Source organism: Somniosus microcephalus, unplaced genomic scaffold (genome assembly GCF_052327205.1).
Source record: "Somniosus microcephalus isolate GS21.2 unplaced genomic scaffold, FLI_Smic_1.0 unresolved_chr7, whole genome shotgun sequence".
In the NCBI taxonomy this organism is placed as follows: domain Eukaryota; kingdom Metazoa; phylum Chordata; class Chondrichthyes; order Squaliformes; family Somniosidae; genus Somniosus; species Somniosus microcephalus.
The window spans coordinates 24,762,118-24,780,976 of NW_028225185.1; the positions used below are offsets into that span (position 1 = coordinate 24,762,118).

General features: G+C 51.6%; 1 protein-coding gene across 1 annotated transcript in view; it reads right to left on the reverse strand.

Moving 5' to 3' along the window:
- Positions 1–18,859, reverse strand: part of LOC147086634 (interleukin-17 receptor D) — a 99,412-nt gene that overhangs the window by 55,734 nt on the left and 24,819 nt on the right. The window contains exons 7-8 of the mRNA XM_085978290.1: positions 17,681–17,841; positions 10,033–10,104 (exon numbers count right to left, since the gene is read on the reverse strand). Coding sequence (XP_085834416.1) covers positions 10,033–10,104; positions 17,681–17,841 — 233 coding nt within the window. The remainder of the gene's footprint in view (positions 1–10,032; positions 10,105–17,680; positions 17,842–18,859) is intronic.

The window sequence follows — 18,859 nt, forward strand, 5'->3', positions numbered from 1 at the left end:
ATCAGAATACAGAGACCCAGACACACTGCTATCAGAATACAGAGACCCAGACACACTGCTATCAGAATACAGAGACCCGGACACACTGCTATCAGAATACACAGACCCAGACACACAGCTATCAGAAAAAACAGACCCTGACACACTGCTATCAGAATACACAGACCCTTACACACAGCTATCAGAATACACAGACCCAGACACACTGCTATCAGAAAACACAGACCCGGACGCACTGCTATCAGAATACAGAGACCCTGACACACTGCTATCAGAATACACAGACCCTGACACACTGCTATCAGAATACACAGACCCGGACACACTGCTATCAGAAAACACAGGCCCTGACACACTGCTATCAGAATACACAGACCCGGACACACAGCTATCACAATACACAGACCCTGACACACTGCTATCAGAATACACAGACCCTGACACACTGCTATCAGAATACACAGACCCGGACACACTGCTATCAGAATACACAGACCCAGGTAAACAGCACACAGCTATCAGAATACACAGACCTGGACACACTGCTATCAGAATACACAGATACTGACACACTGCTATCAGAATACACAGACCCGGAGACACTGCTATCAGAATACACAGACCCTGACACACTGCTATCAGAATACACAGACCCTGACACACTGCTATCAGAATACACAGACCCGGACACACTGCTATCAGAATACACAGACCCGGACACACTGCGATCAGAATACACAGACCCTGACACACTGCTATCAGAAAACACAGACTCTGACACACTGCTATCAGAATACACAGACCCGAACACACTGCTATCAGAATACACAGACCCGAACACACTGCCATCAGAATACACAGACCCTAACACACAGCTATCAGAATACACAGACCCTGACACACTGCTATCAGAATACACAGAACCTAACACACAGCTATCAGAATACACAGACCCTGACACACTGCTATCAGAATACAGAGACCCTGACACACTGCTATCAGAATACACAGACCCGGACACACTGCTATCAGAATACCCAGACCCGGACACACTGCTATCAGAATACACACACCCTGACACACTGCTATCAGAATACACAGACCCTGACATACTGTTATCAGAATACAGAGACCCGGACACACTGCTATCAGAATACACAGACCCGGACACACTGCTATCAGAATACACAGACCCTGACACACTGCTATCAGAATACAGAGACCCTGACATACTGCTATCAGAATACACAGACCCGGACACACTGCTATCAGAATACACAGACCCTGACACACTGCTATCAGAATACGCAGACCCTAACATTCTGCTATCAGAATACACAGACCCGGACACACTGCTATCAGAATACACAGACCCTGACACACTGCTATCAGAATACACAGGCCCGGACACACTGCTATCTGAATACACAGAACCTGACACACTGCTATCAGAATACACAGACTCTGACACACTGCTATCAGAATACACAGACCCTGACACACTGCGATCAGAATACACAGACCCTGACACACTGCTATCAGAATACACAGACCCGGACACACTGCTATCAGAAAACACAGGCCCTGACACACTGCTATCAGAATACACAGACCCGGACACACAGCTATCACAATACACAGACCCTGACACACTGCTATCAGAATACACAGACCCTGACACACTGCTATCAGAATACACAGACCCGGACACACTGCTATCAGAATACACAGACCCAGGTAAACAGCACACAGCTATCAGAATACACAGACCTGGACACACTGCTATCAGAATACACAGACCCTGACACACTGCTATCAGAATACACAGACCCGGACACACTGCTATCAGAATACACAGACCCGGACACACAGCTATCAGAATACACAGACCCCGACACACTGCTATCAGAATACACAGGCCCTGACACACTGCTATCAGAATACACAGGCCCGGACACACTGCTATCTGAATACACAGAACCTGACACACTGCTATCAGAATACACAGACTCTGACACACTGCTATCAGAATACACAGACCCTGACACACTGCGATCAGAATACACAGACCCTGACACACTGCTATCAGAATACACAGACCCTGACACACTGCTATCAGAATACACAGACCCTGACACACTGCTATCAGAATACACAGACCCTGAGACACTGCTATCAGAATACACAGTCCCTGACACACTGCTATCAGAACACACAGACCCTGACACACAGCTATCAGAATACACAGACCCTGACACACTGCTATCAGAACACACAGACCCTGACACACTGCTATCGGAATACACAGACCCAGACACACTGCTATCAGAACACACAGACCCTGACACACTGCTATCAGACAACACAGACCCTGACGCAGAGCTATCAGAATAGACAGACCCCGACACACTGCTATCAGAATACACAGGCCCTGACACACTGCTATCAGAAAACACAGGCCCTGACACACTGCTATCAGAATACACAGACCCAGATAAACAGCATACAGCTATCAGAATACACAGACCCGGACACACTGCTATCAGAATACAGAGACCCAGACACACTGCTATCAGAATACAGAGACCCAGACACACTGCCAGCAGAATACAGAGACCCGGACACACTGCTATCAGAATACACAGACCCAGACACACAGCTATCAGAAAAAACAGACCCTGACACACTGCTAACAGAATACACAGACCCTTACACACAGCTATCAGAATACACAGACCCAGACACACTGCTATCAGAAAACACAGACCCGGACGCACTGCTATCAGAATACACAGACCCTGACACACTGCTATCAGAATACACAGACCCTGACACACTGCTATCAGAATACACAGACCCGGACACACTGCTATCAGAAAACACAGGCCCTGACACACTGCTATCAGAATACACAGACCCGGACACACAGCTATCACAATACACAGACCCTGACACACTGCTATCAGAATACACAGACCCTGACACACTGCTATCAGAAGACACAGACCCGGACACACTGCTATCAGAATACACAGACCCAGGTAAACAGCACACAGCTATCAGAATACACAGACCTGGACACACTGCTATCAGAATACACAGACCCTGACACACTGCTATCAGAATACACAGACCCGGACACACTGCTATCAGAATACACAGACCCAGACACACTGCTATCAGAATACACAGACCCCGACACACTGCTATCAGAATACACAGGCCCTGACACACTGCTATCAGAATACACAGACCCTGATACACTGCTATCAGAATACACAGACCCTGACACACTGCTATCAGAATACACAGACCCGGACACACTGCTATCAGAATACACAGACCCTGACACACTGCTATCAGAATACCCAGACCCTGACACACTGCTATCAGAATACACAGACCCTGACACACTGTTACCAGAATACACAGACCCGGACACACTGCTATCAGAATACACAGACCCGGACACACTGCTATCTGAAGACACAGACCCAGACACACTGCTATCAGAATACACAGACCCGGACACACTGCTATCAGAATACACAGACCCGGACACACTGCTATCAGAATACACAGACCCTGACACACTGCTATCAGAATACCCAGACCCTGACACACTGCTATCAGAATACACAGACCCTGACACACTGCTGTCAGAATACACAGACCCTGACACATTGCTATCAGAAAACACAGACCCTGACACACTGCTATCAGAATACACAGACCCGAACACACTGCTATCAGAATACACAGACCCGGACACACTGCTATCAGAATACACAGAGCCGGACACCCTGCTATCAGAATACACAGACCTGGACACACTGCTATCAGAATACACAGACCCGGACACACTGCTATCTGAATACACAGACCCTGACACACTGCTATCAGAATACACAGACCCAGACACACTGCTATCAGAATACACCGACCCAGACACACGGCTATCAGAATACACAGACCCGGACACACTGCGATCAGAATACACAGACCCTGACACACTGCTATCAGAAAACACAGACTCTGACACACTCCTATCAGAATACACAGACCCGAACACACTGCTATCAGAATACACAGACCCGGACACACTGCGATCAGAATACACAGACCCTGACACACTGCTATCGGAATACAGAGACCCTGACACACTATCAGAATACACAGACCCGGACACACTGCTATCAGAATACACAGACCCGGAGACACTGCTGTCAGAATACACAGACCCTGACACATTGCTATCAGAATACACAGACCCTGACACACTGCTATCAGAATACACAGACCTGGACACACTGCGATCAGAATACACAGACCCTGACACACTGCTGTCAGAATACACAGACCCTGACACATTGCTATCAGAATACACAGACCCTGACACACTGCTATCAGAATACACAGACCCGGACACACTGCTATCAGAATACACAGACCCGGACACACTGCTATCAGAATACACAGAGCCGGACACCCTGCTATCAGAATACACAGAGCCGGACACCCTGCTATCAGAATACACAGACCCTGACACACTGCTATCAGAACACACAGACCGTGACACACTGCTATCAGACAACACAGACCCTGACGCAGAGCTATCAGAATAGACAGACCCCGACACACTGCTATCAGAATACACAGGCCCTGACACACTGCTATCAGAAAACACAGGCCCTGACACACTGCTATCAGAATACACAGACCCAGATAAACAGCATACAGCTATCAGAATACACAGACCCGGACACACTGCTATCAGAATACAGAGACCCAGACACACTGCTATCAGAATACAGAGACCCAGACACACTGCTATCAGAATACAGAGACCCGGACACACTGCTATCAGAATACACAGACACAGACACACAGCTATCAGAAAAAACAGACCCTGACACACTGCTATCAGAATACACAGACCCTTACACACAGCTATCAGAATACACAGACCCAGACACACTGCTATCAGAAAACACAGACCCGGACGCACTGCTATCAGAATACACAGACCCTGACACACTGCTATCAGAATACACAGACCCTGACACACTGCTATCAGAATACACAGACCCGGACACACTGCTATCAGAAAACACAGGCCCTGACACACTGCTATCAGAATACACAGACCCGGACACACAGCTATCACAATACACAGACCCTGACACACTGCTATCAGAATACACAGACCCTGACACACTGCTATCAGAATACACAGACCCGGACACACTGCTATCAGAATACACAGACCCAGGTAAACAGCACACAGCTATCAGAATACACAGACCTGGACACACTGCTATCAGAATACACAGACCCTGACACACTGCTATCAGAATACACAGACCCGGACACACTGCTATCAGAATACACAGACCCGGACACACTGCTATCAGAATACACAGACCCCGACACACTGCTATCAGAATACACAGGCCCTGACACACTGCTATCAGAATACACAGACCCTGATACACTGCTATCAGAATACACAGACCCTGACACACTGCTATCAGAATACACAGACCCGGACACACTGCTATCAGAATACACAGACCCTGACACACTGCTATCAGAATACCCAGACCCTGACACACTGCTATCAGAATACACAGACCCTGACACACTGTTACCAGAATACACAGACCCGGACACACTGCTATCAGAATACACAGACCCGGACACACTGCTATCTGAATACACAGACCCGGACACACTGCTATCAGAATACACAGACCCGGACACACTGCTATCAGAATACACAGACCCGGACACACTGCTATCAGAATACACAGACCCTGACACACTGCTATCAGAATACCCAGACCCTGACACACTGCTATCAGAATACACAGACCCTGACACACTGCTGTCAGAATACACAGACCCTGACACATTGCTATCAGAAAACACAGACCCTGACACACTGCTATCAGAATACACAGACCCGAACACACTGCTATCAGAATACACAGACCCGGACACACTGCTATCAGAATACACAGAGCCGGACACCCTGCTATCAGAATACACAGACCTGGACACACTGCTATCAGAATACACAGACCCGGACACACTGCTATCTGAATACACAGACCCTGACACACTGCTATCAGAATACACAGACCCAGACACACTGCTTTCAGAATACACCGACCCAGACACACGGCTATCAGAATACACAGACCCGGACACACTGCGATCAGAATACACAGACCCTGACACACTGCTATCAGAAAACACAGACTCTGACACACTCCTATCAGAATACACAGACCCGAACACACTGCTATCAGAATACACAGACCCGGACACACTGCGATCAGAATACACAGACCCTGACACACTGCTATCGGAATACAGAGACCCTGACACACTATCAGAATACACACACCCGGACACACTGCTATCAGAATACACAGACCCGGAGACACTGCTGTCAGAATACACAGACCCTGACACATTGCTATCAGAATACACAGACCCTGACACACTGCTATCAGAATACACAGACCTGGACACACTGCGATCAGAATACACAGACCCTGACACACTGCTATCAGAATACACAGACCCGGAGACACTGCTATCAGAATACACAGACCCTGACACACTGCTATCAGAATACACAGACCCTGTCATACTGCTATCAGAATACAGAGACCCGGACACACTGCTGTCAGAATACACAGACCCAGACACACAGCTATCAGAAAACACAGACCCTGACACACTGCTATCAGAATACACAGACCCTGACACACTGCTGTCAGAATACACAGACCCGGACACACTGCTATCAGAATACACAGACCCGGACGCACTGCTATCAGAATACACAGACCCGGACACACTGCTATCAGAAAACACAGACCTGACACACTGCTATCAGAATACACAGACCCGGACACACTGCTATCAGAATACACAGACCCGGACACACTGCTCTCAGAAAACACAGACCCAGACACACTGCTTTCAGAATACACAGACCCTGACACACTGCTATCAGAATACACAGACCCTGACACACTGCGATCAGAAAACACAGACCCTGACACACTGCTATCAGAATACACAGACCCGGACACACTGCTATCAGAATACACAGACCCGGTCACACTGCTATCAGGAAACACAGACCCTGACACACTGCTATCAGAATACACAGACCCTGACAAACTGCTATCAGAATACACAGACCCTGACACACTGCTATCAGAAAACACAGACCCTGACGCACAGCTATCAGAATACACAGATCCGGACACACTGCTATCAGAAAACACAGGCCCTAACACACTGCTATCAGAATACACAGACCCAGATAAACAGCATACGGCTATCAGAATACACAGGCCCTGACACACAGCTATCAGAATACACAGACCCAGACACACTGCTATCAGAAAACACAGACCCGGACACACTGCTATCAGAATACACAGACCCTGACACACTGCTATCAGAATACACAGACCCTGACACACTGCTATCAGAATACACAGACCCGGACACACGGCTATCAGAAAACACAGACCCTGACACACTGCTATCAGAATACACAGACCCGAACACACAGCTATCACAATACACAGACCCGGACACACAGCTATCAGAATACACAGACCCGGACACACAGCTATCACAATACACAGACCCTGACACACTGCTATCAGAATACACAGACCCTGACACACTGCTATCAGAATACACAGACCCGGACACACTGCTATCAGAATACACAGACCCAGGTAAACAGCACACAGCTATCAGAATACAGAGACCCGGACACACTGCTATCAGAATACACAGACCCCGACACACTTCTTTCAGAATACACAGACCCCGACACACTGCTATCAGAATACACAGGCCCTGACACACTGCTATCAGAATACACAGACCCTGACACACTGCTATCAGAATACACAGACCCTGACACACTGCTATCAGAATACACAGACCCGGACACACTGCTATCAGAATACACAGACCCGGACACACTGCTATCAAAATACACAGACCCTGACACACTGCTATCAGAATACACAGACCCTGACACACAGCTGTCAGAATACACAGACCCTGACACACTGCTATCAGAATACACAGACCCTGACACACTGCTATCGGAATACAGAGACCCTGACACACTGCTATCAGAATAGACAGACCCGGACACACTGCTATCAGAATACACAGACCCGGACACACTGCTATCAGAATACACAGACCCTGACACACTGCTATCAGAATACACAGACCCTGACATACTGCTATCAGAATACACAGACCCTGACACACAGCTATCAGAATACACAGACCCTGACACACTGCTATCAGAATACACAGACCCTGACACACTGCTATCAGAATACGCAGACCCTAACATTCTGCTATCAGAATACACAGACCCGGACACACTGCTATCAGAATACACAGACCCTGACACACTGCTATCAGAATACACAGGCCCGGACACACTGCTATCAGAATACACAGACCCGGACACACTGCTATCAGAATACACAGACCCGGACACACTGCTATCAGAATACACAGACCCTGACACACTGCTATCAGAATACAGAGACCCGGACACACTGCTATCAGAATACACAGACCCTGACACACTGCTATCAGAATACACAGACCCTGACACACTGCTATCAGAATACACAGACCCTGAGACACTGCTATCAGAATACACAGACTCTGACACACTGCTATCAGAATACACAGACCCTGACACACTGCTATCAGAATACACAGACCCTGACACACTGCTATCAGAATACACAGACCCTGACACACTGCTATCAGAATACACAGACCCTGACACACTGCTATCAGAATACACAGACCCTGACACACTGCTATCAGAATACACAGACCCTGACACACTGCTTTCAGAATACACAGACCCCGACACACTGCTATCAGAATACACAGACCCGGACACACTGCTATCAGAATACACAGACCCTGACACACAGCTATCAGAATACACAGACCCTGACACACTGCTATCGGAATACACAGACCCAGACACACTGCTATCAGAACACACAGACCCTGACACACTGCTATCAGAATACACAGACCCGGACACACTGCTATCAGAACACACAGACCCTGACACACTGCTATCGGAATACACAGACCCTGACACACTGCTATCAGAATACACAGACCCTGATACACTGCTATCAGAATACACAGACCCTGACTCACAGCTATCAGAATACACAGACCCTGACACACTGCTATCAGAACACACAGACCCTGACACACTGCTATCAGAATACACAGACCCTGACACACTGCTATCAGAATACACAGACCCTGACACACTGGTATCAGAATACACAGACCCAGACACACTCCTATCAGAATACACAGACCCTGACACTCTGCTATCAGAATACACAGACCCGGACACACTGCTATCAGAATACACAGACCCTGACACACTGCTATCACAATACACAGACCCTGACACACTGCTATCAGAATACACAGACCCAGACACACTCCTATCAGAATACACAGACCCGGACACACTGCTATCAGAATACACAGACCCGGACACACTCCTATCAGAATACACAGACCCGGACACACTCCTATCAGAATACACAGACCCTGACACACTCCTATCACAATACAGAGACACTGACGCTGCGCGCCGCTTTCAAAGTTAATTCCAAGAAACCAATTATGTTTCCACTGCCATTAAGAAAGTGAAGGCTGCAGATTGCAGTGAATGTGTTCAACTACACAAATTAACAACCGCTGGTTTGATTAAAGTTTAAAAGCCCAAACTCTGAGCTGTGGGCCTTTCTGAATCAGTGCTTGACTTTGTGAGGAATGGTTGGTGTCTGTTTCTTGCAGCAGTGATTCTGATCTGGTGCAAGTTTTGTGCCCAGATCCCTGAGCGACTCCCCTCGACAGTGACTCTCCCGATTGGTAGATGGCCCCATGTGCTGTAAGGACTGTGCAGGAACTCACGATCACACTGTAATTGTACCCTGGCTGCAGATCTCCGAGCGACACAGTCACTGCCCTTTCACCTTCGTGAGGCTGTGTGAACAAAACAAACAGAATTAGAACATTTATCCGCAATGGATTGGGGAAAAGTCTGTCCGATGTTTCAGGGGCAAGTGTTTCCAAGAGAGCTGGAACATTCTGGCCTGCGGGCAGGAGCCACGCTGGAGATCAGTAACCTTTCCTGGGAAAGCTTCTGGTTATCGATGGGGAATTCCCACTGGAAAACCCATTGGGGGAGTGGGCAGGAATTAGCGCCTCTCCCAGCAGAAGGAAGGAAGTTTGTGAAGGTGGTGTGGGAGTAAAGGCTTTGGCCTGTTAAATTCACTGCCTCCTAGAATTACTGGTCACCCCTGACAAACAGCAATGCTGGAACATAAGATGCACAATGTCAACACATCAGTCCCGCTCCCACCTGGCCAGGTACTGCAATCATCCAACACAAGTGATATGGGAAAATTTGTACAGCGTTCCAGTGTACGGTGCGTTCACGGCATTTACTGCCGGCACTGCCCGAAGGCGGAGTATCCGTGGACACTGAGCTCTGTTCGGACCCGAGGTTAGATCACAGCCCAGCGGGAGAGACTCGGATCAATCCGCATAACCCTCGGAGCTGGAGCCCAGAGCATGTTTGGCTTTCTCCAGTGCTTAAAGGAGCTCTGTCCCAGAACAATGGAGGCACTGGGAATATTTTACCCCATGACCGGGAATATATCTCCCCCGCCCATGGGAAGGTGTGACCGGGAATATTCCCCCCATGGGAAGGCGTGACCGGGAATATTCCCCCCATGGGAAGGTGTGACCGGGAATATTCCCCCCATGGGAAGGCGTGACCGGGAATATTCCCCCCATGGGAAGGAGTGACCGGGAATATTCCCCCCATGGGAAGGAGTGACCGGGAATATTCCCACCCATGGGAAGGTGTGACCGGGAATATTCCCCCCGTGGGAAGGTGTGACCGGGAATATTCCCCCCGTGGGAAGGAGTGACCGGGAATATTCCCGCCCATGGGAAGGAGTGACCGGGAATATTCCCCCCACGGGAAGGAGTGACCGGGAATATTCCTCCATGGGAAGGAGTGACCAGCAATATTCCTCCATGGGAAGGAGTGACCGGGAATATTCCCCCCATGGGAAGGAGTGACCGGGAATATTCCCCCCATGGGAAGGAGTGACCGGGAATATTCCCCCATGGGAAGGTGTGACCGGGAATATTCCCCCCATGGGAAGGAGTGACCGGGAATATTCCCCCCATGGGAAGGAGTGACCGGGAATATTCCCGCCCATGGGAAGGAGTGACCGGGAATATTCCCCCCATGGGAAGGTGTGACCGGGAATATTCCTCCATGGGAAGGTGTGACCGGGAATATTCCTCCATGGGAAGGTGAGACCGGGAATATTCCCCCCCATGGGAAGGAGTGACCGGGAATATTCCTCCATGGGAAGGAGTGACCGGGAATATTCCTCCATGGGAAGGAGTGACCGGGAATATTCCCCCCATGGGAAGGTGTGACCGGGAATATTCCCCCCATGGGAAGGTGTGACCTGGAATATTCCCCCCATGGGAAGGAGTGACCGGGAATATTCCCTCCATGGGAAGGTGTGACCGGGAATATTCCTCCCATGGGAAGGTGTGACCGGGAATATCCCCCCCATGGGAAGGTGTGACCGGGAATATTCCCCCCATGGGAAGGTGTGACCGGGAATATTCCCCCCCATGGGAAGGTGTGACCGGGAATATTCCCCCCATGGGAAGGTGTGACAGGGAATATTCCCCCCATGGGAAGGTGTGACCGGGAATATTCCCCCCATGGGAAGGTGTGACCGGGAATATTCCCCCCATGGGAAGGAGTGACCGGGAATATTCCCCCATGGGAAGGTGTGACCAGGAATATTCCCCCCATGGGAAGGTGTGACCGGGAATATTCCCCCATGGGAAGGTGTGACCGGGAATATTCCCCCCGTGGGAAGGTGTGACCGGGAATATTCCCCCCGTGGGAAGGAGTGACCGGGAATATTCCCCCATGGGAAGGTGTGACCGGGAATATTCCTCCATGGGAAGGTGTGACCAGGAATATTCCCCCCATGGGAAGGAGTGACCGGGAATATTCCCCCCATGGGAAGGAGTGACCGGGAATATTCCCCCCATGGGAAGGTGTGACCGGGAATATTCCCCCCATGGGAAGGAGTGACCGGGAATATCCCCCCCATGGGAAGGAGTGACCGGGAATATTCCTCCATGGGAAGGAGTGACCAGCAATATTCCTCCATGGGAAGGTGTGACCGGGAATATTCCCCCCATGGGAAGGAGTGACCGGGAATATTCCCCCCATGGGAAGGTGTGACCGGGAATATTCCTCCATGGGAAGGTGTGACTGGGAATATTCCCCCCATGGGAAGGTGTGACCGGGAATATTCCCCCCATGGGAAGGAGTGACCGGGAATATTCCCCCCATGGGAAGGTGTGACCGGGAATATTCCCCCCATGGGAAGGTGAGACCGGGAATATTCCCCCCATGGGAAGGAGTGACCGGGAATATTCCCCCCATGGGAAGGTGTGACCGGGAATATTCCCCCCATGGGAAGGTGTGACCGGGAATATTCCCCCTATGGGAAGGAGTGACCGGGAATATTCCCCCCGTGGGAAGGTGTGACCGGGAATATTCCCCCCATGGGAAGCTGTGACCGGGACTATTCCCCCCGTGGGAAGGAGTGACCGGGAATATTCCTCCATGGGAAGGAGTGACTGGGAATAGTCCCCCCGTGGGAAGGAGTGACCGGGAATATTCCCCCTATGGGAAGGAGTGACCGGGAATATTCCCCCCATGGGAAGGTGTGACCGGGAATATTCCTCCATGGGAAGGTGAGACCGGGAATATTCCCCCCCATGGGAAGGAGTGACCGGGAATATTCCTCCATGGGAAGGAGTGACCGGGAATATTCCCCCCATGGGAAGGTGTGACCGGGAATACTCCCCCCATGGGAAGGTGTGACCTGGAATATTCCCCCCATGGGAAGGAGTGACCGGGAATATTCCCTCCATGGGAAGGTGTGACCGGGAATATTCCTCCCATGGGAAGGTGTGACCGGGAATATCCCCCCCATGGGAAGGTGTGACCGGGAATATTCCCCCCATGGGAAGGTGTGACCGGGAATATTCCCCCCCATGGGAAGGTGTGACCGGGAATATTCCCCCCATGGGAAGGTGTGACGGGGAATATTCCCCCCATGGGAAGGTGTGACCGGGAATATTCCCCCCATGGGAAGGTGTGACCGGGAATATTCCCCCCATGGGAAGGAGTGACCGGGAATATTCCCCCATGGGAAGGTGTGACCAGGAATATTCCCCCCATGGGAAGGTGTGACCGGGAATATTCCCCCATGGGAAGGTGTGACCGGGAATATTCCCCCCGTGGGAAGGTGTGACCGGGAATATTCCCCCCGTGGGAAGGAGTGACCGGGAATATTCCCCCATGGGAAGGTGTGACCGGGAATATTCCTCCATGGGAAGGTGTGACCAGGAATATTCCCCCCATGGGAAGGAGTGACCGGGAATATTCCCCCCATGGGAAGGAGTGACCGGGAATATTCCCCCCATGGGAAGGTGTGACCGGGAATATTCCCCCCATGGGAAGGAGTGACCGGGAATATCCCCCCCATGGGAAGGAGTGACCGGGAATATTCCTCCATGGGAAGGAGTGACCAGCAATATTCCTCCATGGGAAGGTGTGACCGGGAATATTCCCCCCATGGGAAGGAGTGACCGGGAATATTCCCCCCATGGGAAGGTGTGACCGGGAATATTCCTCCATGGGAAGGTGTGACTGGGAATATTCCCCCCATGGGAAGGTGTGACCGGGAATATTCCCCCCATGGGAAGGAGTGACCGGGAATATTCCCCCCATGGGAAGGTGTGACCGGGAATATTCCCCCCATGGGAAGGTGAGACCGGGAATATTCCCCCCATGGGAAGGAGTGACCGGGAATATTCCCCCCATGGGAAGGTGTGACCGGGAATATTCCCCCCATGGGAAGGTGTGACCGGGAATATTCCCCCTATGGGAAGGAGTGACCGGGAATATTCCCCCCGTGGGAAGGTGTGACCGGGAATATTCCCCCCATGGGAAGCTGTGACCGGGACTATTCCCCCCGTGGGAAGGAGTGACCGGGAATATTCCTCCATGGGAAGGAGTGACTGGGAATAGTCCCCCCGTGGGAAGGAGTGACCGGGAATATTCCCCCTATGGGAAGGAGTGACCGGGAATATTCCCCCCGTGGGAAGGTGTGACCGGGAATATTCCCCCCATGGGGAGCTGTGACCGGGAATATTCCCCCCGTGGGAAGGAGTGACCGGGAATATTCCTCCATGGGAAGGAGTGACCGGGAATATTCCCCCCGTGGGAAGGAGTGACCGGGAATATTCCCCCCATGGGAAGGAGTGACCGGGAATATTCCCCCCCATGGGAAGGTGTGACCGTGAATATTCCTCCATGGGAAGGTGTGACCGGGAATATTCCCCCCATGGGAAGGTGTGACCGGGAATATTCCCCCCATGGGAAGGTGTGACCGGGAATATTCCCCCCATGGGAAGGAGTGACCGGGAATATTCCCCCCATGGGAAGGAGTGACCGGGAATATTCCCCACATGGGAAGGAGTGACCGGGAATATTCCCCCCATGGGAAGGTGTGTCCGGGAATATTCCCCCCATGGGAAGGTGTGACCGGGAATATTCCCCCCATGGGAAGGAGTGACCGGGAATATTCCCCCCATGGGAAGGTGTGACCGGGAATATTCCTCCCATGGGAAGGTGTGACCGGGAATATTCCCCCCATGGGAAGGTGTGACCGGGAATATTCCTCCCATGGGAAGGTGTGACCGGGAATATTCCCCCCATGGGAAGGTGTGACCGGGAATATTCCCCCCATGGGAAGGTGTGACCGGGAATATTCCCCCCGTGGGAAGGAGTGACCGGGAATATTCCCCCCATGGGAAGGCGTGACCGGGAATATTCCTCCATGGGAAGGTGTGACCGAGAATATTCCCCCCATGGGAAGGTGTGTCCGGGAATATCCCCCCCATGGGAAGGTGTGACCGGGAATATTCCCCCCATGGGAAGGTGTGACCGGGAATATCCCCCCCATGGGAAGGTGTGACCGGGAATATTCCCCCCATGGGAAGGTGTGACCAGGAATATTCCCCCCATGGGAAGGTGTGACCGGGAATATTCCCCCCATGGGAAGGTGTGACCGGGAATATTCCCCCCATGGGAAGGTGTGACCGGGAATATTCCCCCCATGGGAAGGAGTGACCGGGAATATTCCCAGTGTTCTACAGGAAGATGTGACGGGGAATATTCCCAGTGTTCTACAGGAAGGTGTGACCGGGAATATTCCCAGCGTTCTACAGGAAGGAGTGACTGGGAATATTCCCAGTGTTCTACAGGAAGGTGTGACCGGGAATATTCCCAGCGTTCTACAGGAAGGTGTGACGGGAATATTCCCCCCATGGGAAGGAGTGACCGGGATTATTCCCAGTGTTCTACAGGAAGGAGTGACCGGGGAATATTCCCAGCGTTCTACAGGAAGGAGTGACCGGGGAATATTCCCAGCGTTCTACAGGAAGGTGTGACCGGGGAATATTCCCAGCGTTCTACAGGAAGGTGTGACCGGGAATATTCCCAGTGTTCTACAGGAAGGAGTGACTGGGAATATTCCCAGTGTTCTACAGGAAGGTGGAACCGGGAATAATCCCAGTGTTCTACAGGAAGGTGTGACCGGGAATAATCCCAGTGTTCTACAGGAAGGTGTGACCGGGAATATTCCCAGTGTTCTACAGGAAGGTGTGACCGGGAATATGCCCCCCATGGGAAGGTGTGACCGGGAATATCCCCCCCATGGGAAGGTGTGACCGGGAATATTCCCCCCATGGGAAGGTGTAACCGGGAATATTCCCCCCATGGGAAGGTGTCACCGGGAATATCCCCCCCATGGGAAGGTGTGACCGGGAATATTCCCCCCATGGGAAGGTGTGACCGGGAATATCCCCCCCATGGGAAGGTGTGACCGGGAATATTCCCCCCATGGGAAGGTGTGACTGGGAGTATTCCCCCCATGGGAAGGTGTGACCGGGAATATTCCCCCCATGGGAACGTGTGACCGGGAATATTCCCCCCATGGGAAGGTGTGACCGGGAATATTCCCCCCATGGGAAGGAGTGACCGGGAATATTCCCAGTGTTCTACAGGAAGGTGTGACCGGGAATATTCCCAGTGTTCTACAGGAAGGTGTGACCGGGAATATTCCCAGCGTTCTACAGGAAGGAGTGACTGGGAATATCCCCAGTGTTCTACAGGAGGTTGTGACCGGGAATATTCCCAGCGTTCTACAGGAAGGTGTGACGGGAATATTCCCCCCATGGGAAGGAGTGACCGGGATTATTCCCAGTGTTCTACAGGAAGGAGTGACCGGGGAATATTCCCAGCATTCTACAGGAAGGTGTGACCGGGAATATTCCCAGTGTTCTACAGGAAGATGTGACCGGGAATATTCCCAGTGTTCTACAGGAAGGTGTGACCGGGAATATTCCCAGTGTTCTACAGGAAGGTGTGACCGGGAATATTCCCAGCGTTCTACAGGAAGGAGTGACCGGGGAATATTCCCAGCGTTCTACAGGAAGGTGTGACCGGGAATATTCCCAGTGTTCTACAGGAAGGTGTGACCGGGAATATTCCCAGTGTTCTACAGGAAGGTGTGACCGGGGAATATTCCCAGTGTTCTACAGGAAGGTGTGACCGGGAATATTCCCAGTGTTCTACAGGAAGGTGTGACCGGGAATATTCCCCCCATGGGGAGGTGTGACCGGGAATATTCCCCCCATGGGAAGGTGTGACCGGGAATATTCCCCCCATGGGAAGGTGTGACCGGGAATATTCCCCCCATGGGAAGGTGTGACCGGGAATATTCCCCCCATGGGAAGGTGTGACCGGGAATATTCCCCCCATGGGAAGGAGTGACTGGGAATATTCCCAGTGTTCTACAGGAAGGTGTGACCGGGAATATTCCCAGTGTTCTACAGGAAGGTGTGACCGGGAATATTCCCAGCGTTCTACAGGAAGGAGTGACTGGGAATATTCCCAGTGTTCTACAGGAAGGTGTGACCGGGAATATTCCCAGCGTTCTACAGGAAGGTGTGACGGGAATATTCCCCCCATGGGAAGGAGTGACCGGGATTATTCCCAGTGTTCTACAGGAAGGAGTGACCGGGGAATATTCCCAGCGTTCTACAGGAAGGTGTGACCGGGAATATTCCCAGTGTTCTACAGGAAGGTGTGACCGGGAATATTCCCAGTGTTCTACAGGAAGGTGTGACCGGGAATATTCCCAGTGTTCTACAGGAAGGTGTGACCGGGAATATTCCCAGTGTTCTACAGGAAGGCGTGACCGGGGAATATTCCCAGCGTTCTACAGGAAGGTGTGACCGGGAATATTCCCAGTGTTCTACAGGAAGGTGTGACCGGGAATATTCCCAGTGTTCTACAGGACGGAGTGACCGGGATTATTCCCAGTGTTCGACAGGAAGGTGTGACCGGGACAGTTCGTTTGCTGGTACGTACCACAGATATCTGCTGCCACCTGGCGGGCTTCACCCTGCCCTTTGGCACTTGCCCGTAGTTTATATGGTAGGTGTTGAAGCCGTAACTGTTGGGTGCTGGATTGAAGGTGACGGTTACGCTGGTCCAGTCCTGTTGAAAGCTGACGTTTTCTGGGAGCCAGGCTGATGGAGACACAGAACAAAATACAGTTTCAGTCCCAATGGAAACAGACTCAGCAGACTCTCGCTCTGCATCGGGTCAAAGGTGATCTGACCATTCGGGGGAACGGCGAGCGGTTTACCAGACGCAAGGCCCTGAGCCCGGTCTCAGCCTCACGTGAGTTCACATTTCTCTCATGGCCACTGCCTGCCCTCCTGATCTTGCTTCACCATCCATTCCCTCTGTGGCTGGGTCCAACACTTGACCACTCGCCCTGCAACCGCAGCACCGCCGTCGCTCACAACTGCACCCTCAGAGGCTTGGAACCAGAGACTGGGCCGGAACATGGCCATAGTATCACTGACCAGACAGCCAGGGTCACCGGCCAGATGGTCAGGGGTCTCCGGCCAGGGGTCATTGAACAGTCAGGGGTCACTGAACAGACAGGGGTCACTGAACAGACAGGGGTTACTGAACAGACAGTCAGGAGTCACCGCCCAGACAGCCAGGGTCACTGGCCAGATGGTCAAGGGCCTCCGGCCAGGGGTCATTGAACAGTCAGGGGTCACTGAACAGACAATCAGGAGTCACCGCCCAGACAGCCAGGGTCACTGGCCAGATGGTCAAGGGCCTCCGGCCAGGGGTCATTGAACAGACAGGGGTCACTGAACAGACAGGGTCACCGGCCAGACAGTCAGAGGTCACCGGCCAGACGGTCAAGGGTCTCCGGCCAGGGGTCATTGAACAGTCAGGGGTCACTGAATAGACAGGTGTCACTGAACAGACAGGGGTCATTGAACAGTCAGGGGTCACTGAATAGACAGGGGTCATTGAACAGACAGGGGTCATTGAACAGACAGGGGTCACTGAACAGTCAGGGGTCACTGAACAGACAGGGGTCATTGAACAGACAGGGGTCACTGAACAGCCAGGGGTCATTGAACAGACAGGGGTCACTGAACAGTCAGGGGTCACTGAACAGACAGGGGTCACTGAACAGTCAGGGGTCACTGAACAGACAGGGGTCATTGAACGGACAGG